Source organism: Aquarana catesbeiana, linkage group LG12 (genome assembly GCF_042186555.1).
Source record: "Aquarana catesbeiana isolate 2022-GZ linkage group LG12, ASM4218655v1, whole genome shotgun sequence".
Taxonomy (NCBI): Eukaryota; Metazoa; Chordata; class Amphibia; order Anura; family Ranidae; genus Aquarana; species Aquarana catesbeiana.
Window position 1 is genome coordinate 89,437,112 of NC_133335.1, and position 14,461 is coordinate 89,451,572.

The 14,461-nt window shown below is 41.3% G+C and overlaps 1 protein-coding gene across 1 annotated transcript in view; it reads right to left on the reverse strand.

Moving 5' to 3' along the window:
• The window catches only part of CBX8 (chromobox 8), a 131,195-nt gene extending 118,650 nt beyond the window's left edge, over window positions 1–12,545 (reverse strand). Inside the window, exon 1 of the mRNA XM_073608197.1 lies at window positions 12,211–12,545. Within this exon, the coding sequence (XP_073464298.1) occupies window positions 12,211–12,279 (69 nt within the window). The 5' untranslated portion in view covers window positions 12,280–12,545. The remainder of the gene's footprint in view (window positions 1–12,210) is intronic.
• Window positions 12,546–14,461: the final 1,916 nt, after the last annotated feature.

Sequence of the window (14,461 nt, forward strand, 5' to 3'; positions counted from 1 at the left end):
GCGCAAGGTCTCTAAAATTCACCAGCTCCATGATGTCATCATGGAGGAGTGAGAGGACTCCAGTGGCAACCTGTGAAGCTCTAGTAAAGTCCATGCACAAGAGGGTTAAGGCAGTGCTGGAAAATAATGAAGAAAGAAATATATATATATATATATATATATATATATATATATATATATATATATATATATATATATATATATATATATATATATATATATATATATATATATATATATATATATATATATATATATATCACACACATAATAACTAATTATATACACACACACAAAAAAAAAAAAAAAATAACCACACATTTATTCATCAGTTTAAGCCGAATTTATATTTATATATATATATATATATATATATATATATATATATATATATATAAATAAATAAATAAATTTCTACATATTTTTGGTAAAAAGGAAAAAAAAAAAAAAAAAAAAAAAAAAAAAAAAAAAAAATGCAAAATTTACACTGTTATACAAGTTGTACACTCACTAACTTTACATTGTAGCAAAGTGTCATTTCTTCAGTGTTGTCACATGAAAAAAAATATAGTAAAATATTTACAAAAATGTGAGGGGTGTACTGTATATTACTGGTGATAGTAGTATAGGGTTCCATTTTCCCCATACATTGGTACAGTACTCCACATACATATACAGCAAAATTAGGTGTGATGGTATTAGTAGAGTGCAGCTCCCCACATACATGCATACAGTAAAAAAAAAGAGAAGAGAAACTGCTGCGCCAACCCAACAAACCAATAAAAGTGAAAATGAAATGTAGTGAAACAATAAGCAGCCAACACCAACAATTAGACAAATTGTGACAATGAATAAAGAAACAAAAAAGTGTAGCGCTATACTGTATCAGTTAGCAACATCAAAATGTGCTAGGGTGACGAACAGTGTATATCAGGAGTTATATTAGACCATATGCGAAAGTACAGTGAACCATTAAGAAATCTAATATTCCAAAGGGAACATCTGTTCACATATCTGCTATACTTTATCGGTTAACACCATCACAATGTGTCAGGATGACAAACAGTGTGTATCAACAATTGAATTAATATTTGACCTCATACAAGAGGATAGTACATCCGTGAGGAATCCAATATTCAAAAGAGGACCTCTGTTAGCATATCCTCTATAATAAAACAATGTGAATCAAATGTGCATCACACAAATTAAAAATCATACATAAGTATGTGTGGGTAAGAGTAAATAATAAGTCTCTGAGGTGGGGACAGTTCATATAATCAAATGGAGACTTCTTGGAGCATAGGTATCTATCTCAAAATGACATTTGTTGCTGGATTCCTCCAGTGATCAGCCTGGTGTAATAATATAAAATGCCCTTACCGGACGCGGTGGACTCACAGGCCGTACAGCGGTGAGTCATACGAGCTTGAACCGTGTACCACGGTAGAGTTATAGTTGTTCCTGGTCCATCATCAGATGATCTTGATAGAAAACTCCAATCATAAACGGTCTCCCGGTTCGTCCTCCAACACTCACTTTGGTCTCCGACAATTCAGGACAGGGACAATAGGAGAAGAAAGGCTCCACATAGTGTGAATTCCGAAAGGATTTTATTGCATAAAAAATTCCAGCATAAAAATTCCAGATAAAAGCAAAATTTATAAAAACATGAAAAAATGTAGTAAGCGCAGTAGATAAATGGTTTGAGGTAGCGTCCTACACCCCGGGTGTAGGGGTGTAGGACGCTACCTCAAACCATTTATCTACTGCGCTTACTACATTTTTTCATGTTTTTATAAATTTTGCTTTTATCTGGAATTTTTATGCTGGAATTTTTTATGCAATAAAATCCTTTCGGAATTCACACTATGTGGAGCCTTTCTTCTCCTATTGTCCCTGTCCTGAATTGTCGGAGACCAAAGTGAGTGTTGGAGGACGAACCGGGAGACCGTTTATGATTGGAGTTTTCTATCAAGATCATCTGATGATGGACCAGGAACAACTATAACTCTACCGTGGTACACGGTTCAAGCTCGTATGACTCACCGCTGTACGGCCTGTGAGTCCACCGCGTCCGGTAAGGGCATTTTATATTATTACACCAGGCTGATCACTGGAGGAATCCAGCAACAAATGTCATTTTGAGATAGATACCTATGCTCCAAGAAGTCTCCATTTGATTATATGAACTGTCCCCACCTCAGAGACTTATTATTTACTCTTACCCACACATACTTATGTATGATTTTTAATTTGTGTGATGCACATTTGATTCACATTGTTTTATTATAGAGGATATGCTAACAGAGGTCCTCTTTTGAATATTGGATTCCTCACGGATGTACTATCCTCTTGTATGAGGTCAAATATTAATTCAATTGTTGATACACACTGTTTGTCATCCTGACACATTGTGATGGTGTTAACCGATAAAGTATAGCAGATATGTGAACAGATGTTCCCTTTGGAATATTAGATTTCTTAATGGTTCACTGTACTTTCGCATATGGTCTAATATAACTCCTGATATACACTGTTCGTCACCCTAGCACATTTTGATGTTGCTAACTGATACAGTATAGCGCTACACTTTTTTGTTTCTTTATACATACATACATACATACAGTGCCTTGCAAGAGTATTCGCGCCCCCCCCCCCCCCCTTGGCATTTTTCGTGTTTAGTTGCCTCACTACCTGGAATTAAACATGGATTGTTTGATGATTTGCATAATTTAAATTTACAGAACATGCCCACAACTCTTTTTTTTTTTTTTTTTTTTTTTATTGTGAAGCAAACAAATAGGACAAAATAGCAGCAAAAGTCAAAGTGCATAACTATTCACCCCCCTAAGGTCAATACTTTGTAGAGGCACCTTTTACGGCTATCACAGCTCCAAGCCGCTTTGGATAAGTCTATGAGATTGCCACATCTTGCCACTAGGATTTTTGCCCATTCCTCCTTGCAAAACTGCTCCAGCTCCTTCAAGTTGGATGGTTTGCACTTGTGAACAGCAAACTTTAACGCCGCGTACACAGGGGCAGACTTTGACCGGACTGGTCCGACGGACTTCCGACAGACTTTTGAACGAACGGACTTGCCTATATACGATCACACCAAAGTAGAATGGATTCGTACGTGATGACGTACGACTGGACTAAAATGAGGAAGTTGCTAGCCGGTAGCCAATATCTGCCCTAGCGTGGGTTTTTGTCCGTCGGACTAGCATACAGACGAGCTGATTTTTCGACTGGACTTGAGTCCGTCGGACAAATTTGAAACATGTTCCAAATCTAAAGTCCATCCATTTGACTGAAAAAGTCTGCTGCAGGTCCGATGGAGCCCACACACGGTCGATTGTCCGCCGGACCAGTCCAGTCAAAAAGTCCGCCCGTGTGTACACGGCATAAGTCTGACCACAGATTTTCTATCGGATTGAGGTCTGGGCTTTGACTAGGCCATTCCAACACATTTACATGTTTTCCCTTAAACCACTCAAGTGTTGCTTTAGCAGTGTGTTTGGGGTCATTGTCCTGCTGGAAGGTGAACCATCGTCCTTTATGGCCACTCTGCCATAAAGGCCAAATCTTTGGAAAGTACAGCTTATTGTCGTCCTATGTACATATACTCCAGTCTCTGCTGTGGAACTCTGCAGCTCCTCCAGGGTTACCTTAGGTCTCTGTGCTGCCTCTCTGATTAATTCCCTCCTTGCCCGGTCCATGAGTTTCGGTGTGTGGCCGTCTCTTGGCAGGTTTGCTGTTGTGCCATGTTCTTTACATTTGGTTATGATAGATTTGATGGTGCTCCTAGGATTCAAAGATTTGGATTTTTTTTTTTTTTTTTTTTTTTTTTTAAATAACCTAACCCTGACTTGTACTTCTCAACAACATTGTCCCTTACTTGTTTGGAGATTTCCTTGGTCTTCATGGCAGTGTTTGGTTAGTGGTGCCTCCTGCTTAGGTGTTGCAACCTCTGGGGCCTTTCAAAAAGGTGTGTAAATGTAATGACAGATCATGTGACACTTTTGCCACATAAACACAAGCGTACTTTTCGACCGGACTGGTCCGGTCTATCCGACGGACTTTCCTACACACGATCACACCAAAGTCCGACGGATTCATACGTGATGATGTACGACCGGACTAAAATAAGGAAGTTGATAGCCAGTAGCCAATAGCTGCCCTAGCGTCGGTTTTAGTCCGTCGGACTAGCATACAGGCGAGCGGATTTTTCGACCAGACTCGAGCCCGTCGGAAAGATTTGAAACGTTTTATTTCTAGGTCAGTCGGACTTTTGGGGGGAAAAAAAAAAAAAGGCTGCTGGAGCCCACACACGATCGAATTTTCCGACGGAGTCCGGTCCGCCGGACCAAGTTTGCCGGAAAGTCCGCTCGTGTGTACGCGACATTAGTTTGCACACAGGTTGATATCATTTCACTAATTATGTGACTACTGAAGGTAATTTGCACCAGAGCTTTTTATGGGCTTCATAACAAAGGGGGTGAATACATACGCACATGCCATTTATCAGTTTTTTTTTTATTTCTGAAAAATAGTTTTATGTATGTATTTTTCTAATTTTACTTTACCAGCTTAGGCTATTGTGTTCTGATCCATCACATATAATTCAGATTAAAGTGGACACACACAGTAACCATAGGTAATATTAGTGGAGGTAGAAGCAACAGTATGGGGGTACACCTCTTCCCATACATACAGTACTAAATATTTCTTGCACAGTTATAATAGGTATATTGGTGGTTGCAGTAGTATAGGGTCCACCCTTCATGGTACACACAGTAATATTTCTTGTACAACAATATTACAAAATATTAAACGTGTATATTAGGTGGTAGTAATATTATGGAATAGAGCTCTCCCCATACATACCAGGGTGGTTTAAAAAATAAATACTTATTTAAAAGCATTTTTTTATTAAATTTGATTTAAGTAAAATGCTCTTGGAGTAAAAATCCATCTAAAAAGATCATTTTCTATTTAAGATACATTAAAGCGGAGTTCCACCCTAAAGTGGAACTTCCGCTCATCGGATTCCTCCCCCCCTCCGGTGTCACAATTGGCACCTTTCAGGGGGGAGGGGGGTGCAGATACCTGTATAATACAGGTATCTGCACCCACTTCCGGGTATAGCTAGCCGCAGCTAGCCGCAGACTCCCCGCCCACCCCCGTTGTGTTGTGGGAAATACACAGTTCCCACAACACAACGGGGACCAGTGTAGACGCGCAGCGCGACTCGCGCATGCGCAGTAGGGAACCGGGCAGTGAAGCCGCAATGCTTCACTTCCCGATTCCCTCAGTGAGAATGGCAGCGGCAGCACCCGAGGATCGAGGGACGGCTCGGTCTCGGGTGCCGACATCGCTGGACCCCGGGACAGGTAAGTGTACTTATTTTAAAAGTCAGCAGCTGCAGTATTTGCAGCTGCTGACATCTAAAAATTTTTTTTTAGTGAAACTCCGCTTTAAGAACTTATTTTATTCAGCATGAAATAGAGCTGAGTTATGTAGCAAGAGGCTGTATATTCTGCAATATTTTACATTTTTGGTAAACTCATTCAATGAATCCAAGCTGAGATAACATGCACTGGCAATGTTTTTGTTTTAAATTAAATAATTTGAGTAGTTCTCCAACTATGTGTTATTAACCTAAAATCAGTTCTGATATTGCTGTGTTTTACTAACCTGGAAGCTTATTATTCTAAATAGGAAACCTTCATTTTGTTTGCAAATATTAAAGATTCTAACTACCAGCAAGAATGAGTTCTTATATTTAACTGCTTGCAGACCAGCCGCCGTCATTATACTGCAGCAGGTTGGCTTGATCCTGCTAATTGGCGTAGCTGTACACCGGTCCCTTTAACAGCTATAGCAGGTGCGCGCCTGCTGCATGGCGGGGGAGCCGGTGCACGTGACCGGCGGCCCCGATATCCTCCGGCCACCGGCGATCGCTTCGCAGAGAGCCAGAATAGGGATATCTCAATGTAAACAAACAGATCCCCGTTCTGTTAGGGGAGTACAGAGTGATCGTCTATTCCTAGTGATTAGGAACAGCGATCTCTCTGTACTCCCATGCAGTCGACTCCCCCCCCAGTTAGAAAACACCTCCCTAGGGAAAACTTAATGCCTTGATCGCCCCTAGTGTTAACCCCTTCCCTGCCAGTGTCATTTATACAGTAATCAGTGCATTTTTATAGCACTTTTTGACCACTGTATAAAAATGTCAGATCTGTCCGCCAAAAAAAAAAAAATTATAATAAAAATGCCATAAATATATCCCCCATTTAGTAGACACTATAACTTTTGTGCAAACCAATCAATATACGCTTATTGGGATATTACTTTTACCAAAAATATGTAGAAAAACACATTATTGGCCTAAACTGATGAACGAAATGTTTATTTATTCTTTTTGAATACTTATTATAGCAAAAAGAAAAAAAAACATTTTTTCTCAAAATTGTCGGTCTTGTTTTGTTTATAGTGGGAAAAAAAAAAAAAAAAGGGGACGTCCATTTTGTTTGGGGACAGCGCTGCACGAAAATGATGATTTAAAATTGAGTTGATTCAAATCAAGCCTTTTTACTAGTAATTTAAATAGACTCCACCCTGATACATACAGTACTAATATGTATATTAGTGGTAGTTTAGTAGTACTAGTTAATGGTAAAGATCTTCCTATGCACACAGAGCAATATAACTTTGTTAATGAGAGTAGTAGTAATAGTATAGGGCATAGATCTTCACAGAGTAATCTTTGTAGCACAGTAATAAAAGATATATTATTATTAGTAATGGTATAGGCTACAGATCTCCCCATACATACCAATAACAGCATTTGTTGCACAGTAATAACAGGTATATTAATATTACAGTATATGGTACAAATTTGTACCATAAAACCTTTACAAACTAATACTTCTTGCATGCAATAAAATATATAGTAGTATACAGTACAGCCCTCATTCACATACAGTAATAGATGTACTGGGTACAGGTCTCCCCACACGCACAGCAACAAAATTTCTAGCGTAATAATAATTATGGTAGTAGCAGTAGGGATGCACAATACCATAAAAAAAAAAAAAAAAAAGGCCCACACACACACACACACACACACGTACAAGTACTTTTTTTTTTTTTTAGTATTCGCTGATACCAAATACTGATACCAGCCAGCAACTGTTGTGTACTCTTCAGCTGTCAGCTATTGTACAAAGCATTGAAAATGTATTTACAAAATGAAACACATTTTCTTTATTTAAATTTTGTGCTTTTGTCAATGTGAATTGTGTAAATATATGTTAAAGATGTAAAAATAATAACAAAGCACAAAAAAAAAAAAAAAAAAACACGCAGCAGAAAAATAATAATTAAATGGAGTAGGAGAATAAGGAGTTAAACAAAGGAACATAAAAAAAAAAAAAAAAAAACACCATGCACACTTTTTTTTTTTTTTTTTTTTTACTTGACAGGTTGCTTTAAACCAAGTGTAGGCAACCTGAAAGAGGTGGAGATCTACCGGAACAACATGGGAGAAGTCAGAGATCACCAGGCACAATGTGGCCTCCTCACACCAGTTTTAAACCTGTAATTGGCGTACTACTATGTCGCAATCACGGCAATCATGGTTTTAAATCAGGTGGTGAGGAAGCAACATATCACCTACTCACCACCTAATAAAGTCACTTTTTGAGTGACTGCCCTTGTAAATGAGCCCTTAGTTGCATTCAGCACTTAGGGCTTGTTCACAACTCAACCGCAGCGCTTTATGTGTGGTTTTACCACCCCCTTTAGCTGCTGAGGCAGCAGTCAAAAGGTGTACGCATGCCACAGCAGGAATTATGCCCCCTGTTGCTTTTGGTGGGTGCTATTACCTGCCAATCACGACCCATTCAAGTAAATGGGGCCACTCCGCCCGGGACTGGTGCCAACACTACAGAGGAGACTTTAGCTTATGTGGCTTTTGCTCCCTACTACAGCTCTAAGTAGTTCCTCTGCATTGCACTGTTTGATGCTCTGGAATGGCGGGTCAGCAAGCCCAGAGTGATCTACCAGTCACCTATCTACTGGTAGATCGCGATCTACAAGTAGCTGCCCCCCCATTTAAACTGATTTCATCTGCAGATGGAAGCTCATCCCTTTGATCTGTAGATGAATAAACAGATAGGATAAAAAGAAACATTGTTTCATTTTGTATCTTTAGGTTTCAGCAGCTGAGTAATATTGTTAATAAACACTGCCTGGCTGTTTTTTTTTTTTGTTTTTGTTTTTTGGACAGCTCCAATTGCTGGGACTTTATTTATACTTCAGCTGTCAAAGGCGACCCCCACTGACAGCTGAATGAGTCATCAGTTGTTAAGGTCGTGGTGGCCCAGCTCCTTAACAACCTGTAATTGTCGCTTTTTTTTTTTTTGTTTACATTTCAGCTGTCTCGGTTTTTAAGTATGGAAGCATTTGCATGAGTATCGGTACTCGTGCAAATGCTTAGTATCAGCATCAATATAGATATAACTAGCATAGGGTACACCTCTCCCCATACACACACCGTAATAATATTTCATACACAGTAATAGGTGTAGTAGAATACGGTATAGCTCTCCTTATAAATGACGTAATAATATGTACCCTGAAGTCCAAGCTTATAGTAGTACATGGTACAGCTCTCCCCATACACACACAGTAACAATAAGTCTTGCACAATAATAAAAAAGGTACAGTTGTAGTAGTATAGGGTACAGCTCTCTCCATACATATGGTAAGAATAGGTATATTGAAGATTATATTTGTAGTAGTACAGGGTACAGCTCTCCTGATACACAAATAGTAATCATTTTTTTTAAAGAAAAGAGAATATGGTTTCTTAAAACAGTAATAATTGGTGCATTAGTAGCATACACAGGGATGTGATGTGTAGCAGCGGTAGTACACCTTTCCCAATACATACACACGTTAGTAGCAGGTATATTCTTGGTAGTAGGAGTACACCTCTCCCCATGCACAGTAATAGGATGAATATTGGTGGTAGTAGTAGAGTTCTCCTCTCCCCCTGTACAGCAATAGGATGTATATTGGGGGTAGTAGTAGTAGTAGAGCTCTCCTCTCCCCCTGTATAGTAATAGGACGTATATTGGGGGTAGTAGTAGTAGTAGAGCTCTCCTCTCCCCCTGTACAGTGATAGGATGTATATTGGGGGTAGTAGTAGAGCTCTCCCCCTGTATAGTAATAGGACATACATTGGGGTAGGGGTAGTAGTAGTAGAGCTCTCCCCCCTGTATAGTAATAGGATGTATATTGGGGGTAGTAGTAGTAGAGCTCTCCTTTCCCCCTGTACAGTGATAGGATGTATATTGGGGGTAGTAGTAGTAGTAGAGCTCTCCTCTCCCCCTGTACAGTGATAGGATGTATATTGGGGGTAGTAGTAGAGCTCTCCCCCTGTATAGTAATAGGACGTATATTGGGGTAGTAGTAGTAGAGCTCTCCCCCCTGTATAGTAATAGGACGTATATTGGGGGTAGTAGTAGTAGAGCTCTCCCCCTGTATAGTAATAGGACGTATATTGGGGTAGTAGTAGTAGAGCTCTCCCCCCTGTACAGTGATAGGACGTATATTGGGGGTAGTAGTAGGGCTCTCCTCTCCCCCTGTATAGTAATAGGACGTATATTGGGGGTAGTAGTAGAGCTCTCCTCTCCCCCTGTACAGTGATAGGACGTATATTGGGGGTAGTAGTAGAGCTCTCCCCCTGTATAGTAATAGGACGTATATTGGGGTAGTAGTAGAGCTCTCCCCCCTGTATAGTAATAGGACGTATATTGGGGGTAGTAGTAGTAGGGCTCTCCTCTCCCCCTGTATAGTAATAGGACGTATATTGGGGGTAGTAGTAGAGCTCTCCCCCTGTATAGTAATAGGACGTATATTGGGGGTAGCATTAGTAGTAGGGCTCTCCTCTCCCCCTGTATAGTAATAGGATGTATATTGGGGGTAGTAGTAGTAGTAGAGCTCTCCCCCTGTATAGTAATAGGATGTATATTGGGGTAGTAGTAGTAGAGCTCTCCCCCCGTATAGTAATAGGACGTATATTGGGGGTAGTAGTAGTAGAGCTCTCCTCTCCCCCTGTATAGTAATAGGACGTATATTGGGGGTAGTAGTAGTAGAGCTCTCCTCTCCCCCTGTACAGTGATAGGACATATATTGGGGGTAGTAGTAGAGCTCTCCCCCCTGTATAGTAATAGGACGTATATTGGGGGTAGTAGTAGAGCTCTCCTCTCCCCCTGTATAGTAATAGGAACGTATATTGGGGGTAGTAGTAGTAGTAGAGCTCTCCCCCTGTATAGTAATAGGACGTATATTGGGGGTAGTAGTAGTAGAGCTCTCCTTTCCCCCTGTACAGTGATAGGACGTATATTGGGGGTAGTAGTAGTAGGGCTCTCCTCTCCCCCTGTATAGTAATAGGACGTATATTGGGGGTAGTAGTAGTAGAGCTCTCCCCCTGTATAGTAATAGGACGTATATTGGGGGTAGTATTAGTAGTAGGGCTCTCCTCTCCCCCTGTATAGTAATAGGACGTATATTGGGGGTAGTAGTAGAGCTCTCCTCTCCCCCTGTATAGTAATAGGACGTATATTGGGGGTAGTAGTAGTGAAGCTCTCCTCTCCCCCTGTACAGTGATAGGACGTATATTGGGGGTAGTAGTAGTAGGGCTCTCCTCTCCCCCTGTATTGTAATAGGACGTATATTGGGGGTAGTAGTAGAGCTCTCCTCCCCCCCTGTATAGTAATAGGACGTATATTGGGGGTAGTAGTAGAGCTCTCCTCTCCCCCTGTATAGTAATAGGACGTATATTGGGGGTAGTAGTAGTAGAGCTCTCCCCCTGTATAGTAATAGGACGTATATTGGGGGTAGTAGAGCTCTCCTTTCCCCCTGTACAGTGATAGGACGTATATTGGGGGTAGTAGTAGTAGGGCTCTCCTCTCCCCCTGTATAGTAATAGGACGTATATTGGGGGTAGTAGTAGTAGAGCTCTCCCCCTGTATAGTAATAGGACGTATATTGGGGGTAGTATTAGTAGTAGGGCTCTCCTCTCCCCCTGTATAGTAATAGGACGTATATTGGGGGTAGTAGTAGTAGAGCTCTCCTCTCCCCCTGTGTAGTAATAGGACGTATATTGGGGGTAGTATTAGTAGTAGGGCTCTCCTCTCCCCCCGTATAGTAATAGGACGTATATTGGGGGTAGTATTAGTAGTAGGGCTCTCCTCTCCCCCCGTATAGTAATAGGACGTATATTGGGGGTAGTAGTAGGGCTCTCCTCTCCCCCTGTATAGTAATAGGACGTATATTGGGGGTAGTAGTAGTAGTAGAGCTCTCCTCTCCCCCTGTATAGTAATAGGACATATATTGGGGGTAGTAGTAGTAGTAGTAGAGCTCTCCTCTCCCCCTGTATAGTAATAGGACGTATATTGGGGGTAGTATTAGTAGTAGGGCTCTCCTCTCCCCCTGTATAGTAATAGGACGTATATTGGGGGTAGTAGTAGGGCTCTCCTCTCCCCCTGTATAGTAATAGGACGTATATTGGGGGTAGTAGTAGGGCTCTCCTCTCCCCCTGTATAGTAATAGGACGTATATTGGGGGTAGTAGTAGTAGTAGAGCTCTCCTCTCCCCCTGTATAGTAATAGGACATATATTGGGGGTAGTAGTAGTAGTAGAGCTCTCCTCTCCCCCTGTATAGTAATAGGACGTATATTGGGGGTAGTAGTAGGGCTCTCCTCTCCCCCTGTATAGTAATAGGACGTATATTGGGGGGTAGTAGTAGGGCTCTCCTCTCCCCCTGTATAGTAATAGGACATATATTGGGGGTAGTAGTAGGGCTCTCCTCACCCCCTGTATAGTAATAGGACGTATATTGGGAATAGTAGTAGTAGAGCTCTCCTCTCCCCCTGGTTGTCAGTGGAGCTGGCCGTGGTAGGCTGTGCTCTCTCCCTGTCTCGGCCTCCCTCCCTTGCTCCAGCTGTCCTCACACCTCAGTCCATCTCTCACACACACCTTCCCTCACACAGCAGGCCAGCCTGTCAGATGAGCACAGAACAGGTCTGTCTCCTGTGTAGCTCCCCAGCGCCCCCTGCCTGCACTCGGCTATACAGATCAGGCCAGGCCGAGGATTGGGGCCTACTCAGGGTCCCGACAAACGCGCCGTGCACCCACCTTCCGGATACGTCTTTTAAGCAGCGATTCTGCCGCAAATACTCTCTCGCCGACCGCAGAAAGCTCCATGCTCAGCACCGCGGGGCCGCGCAGCGCGCTCCCCGTGACGTCACCACCTGTTGCTAGCGTGGTTTCTAATGAAAAAGGATGGAATGTACAGCCATCGGATTGGCCGCATGACGTCTCCGCCCCCGGCCTGTCATTGAGGGTAATGAGTCACGGCTCTACGTCATCAGCCTCTCTGAGCAGGACGACTGGACAGCTGACGTCACGGCCCCCGCTGCTATGTAAATAGATGTGACAGCTCCAGCTGGGAGGACTGACTGATTGACGTCATCTACCACTGTTAATACCGATCTGTACATCGCTCATATTAGTCTATCATTAACCACTTTTTGCACACATGTTAAAATCTGCCTTTTTTTCTAGAAATGACGGCAACACCCCCAAAAAGTATATATTTTCCCGAAAGCAGAGACCCCAGACAACACAATGGTGGTCGCTGCAATTTTTCCCAACAATATTTATCAAATACATATTTTCAGTAAAAAAAATATAATAAAATGAATTTTAGAACAATCAAAGGTAATTTAATACAAATTTTTTTTTGTAAAATATAAGAGGTAAGGTTGTGCCGAGTAAATAGACACCCTACACGTTAGATTCTGGCCAAAATGAGAATCACTATTTTTTTGCTTAAAAGATCACGATTCTCGTGGCGTAAAATCTTTCACATTATACAAGAAAAAAATGGGCTAACTTTACTGTTTTTTTTATTTTTTTAAATTCATTTCTGAAAAAATTGCATTTCAAAAGACCGCTGTGCAAGTACAGTGTGATATAAAATATTGCAACACCATTTTATTCTCTAGGGTCTCTACAAAAAAAAAAAAAAAAAAATATATATATATATATATATATATATATATATATATATATATATATATATATATATATATATATATAATGTTTGGGGGTTCCAAGTAATTTTCTAGCAAACAAAAATTATTTTAACTTGAAACCAACAAATGTCAGGAAAAGGTTTAGGGTTTAAAGCGGAGTTCCACCCAAAAATGGAACTTCCGCTTTTTGGAATCCCCCCCCCCTCCGTTGTCACATTTGGCACCTTTCAGGGGGGAGCAGATACCTGTCTAATACAGGTATTTTGCTCCCACTTCCGGGCATAGATACCCGAGCCACCCGCGGGTATCTACGCCACTTCCCTTCCTCCCCCGCAACGCTGTCTTCTGGGAGACACACGGGTCCCAGGAGACAGCAGGGACCAGTGGGAACGCGCAGCATGAGTCGCGCATGCGCAGAAGGGAACCAGGAAGTGAAGCCGCAAGGCTTCACTTCCTGATTCCCTTACCAAAGATGGTGGCGGCAGCACCCGAGAGCCGAAGGACAGATCGGCTTTGGGTGCTGAGATCGCGGGCACCCTGGACAAGTGAGTGTCCTTATTTTAAAAGTCAGCAGGTACAGTATTTGTAGCTGCTGATTTAAAAAAAAAAAAAAATCGGCAGAACTTCCCTCATTTACACACCAAGTCTATTCCTTTGACAAATTGTTACAATGTTTAGACTTAGTTCCACTGCTAAAGAATGTTGTGATTCTTGGCAGACTGCCCGTTTTTCTCTTCCTTTCTTTTGACTGCTGTGGCTTCAGAAGAGCAGAGAGAATTCTCTGCATAGAAAGAATACTTTTATCAAGATCACAACAGGGAAAAAAATTGCGATAACGATTCTTGACGAATAATCGCGCAGCTCTACTACATGTTAAGACATAAAATTGTGCACACCCATGAAATCCCAAAAATGATGGTAACCACAATTCTCCATAGGCCACACTGTAACCACCTCAATACTGGGCACTTTTACCCCCCGCCCAGGCCAATTTTCAGCTTTCAGCGCTCTCACACTCTGAATGACAATTGCAAAACTGTACCCAAATTAATGTTTTACCAATTTCTTCACACTTTCTTTTGGTGGTATTTAACCACTTCAATACCGGGCACTTATACACCTTCCAGCCCAGACCAATTATCAGCTTTCAGTGCTGCCGCAGTTTGAATGACAATTGCGCGGTCATACAACACTGTACCCAAACTAAATTTTTATCATTTTGTTCCCACAAATCGAGCTTTTTTTTGGTGGTATTTGATCACCTCTGCGGTTTTTATTTTTTGCTAAACAAATAAAAAAAGACCGAAAATTTTGAAAAAAATAAAGGTTTTGCTTTTGTTTCTGTTATA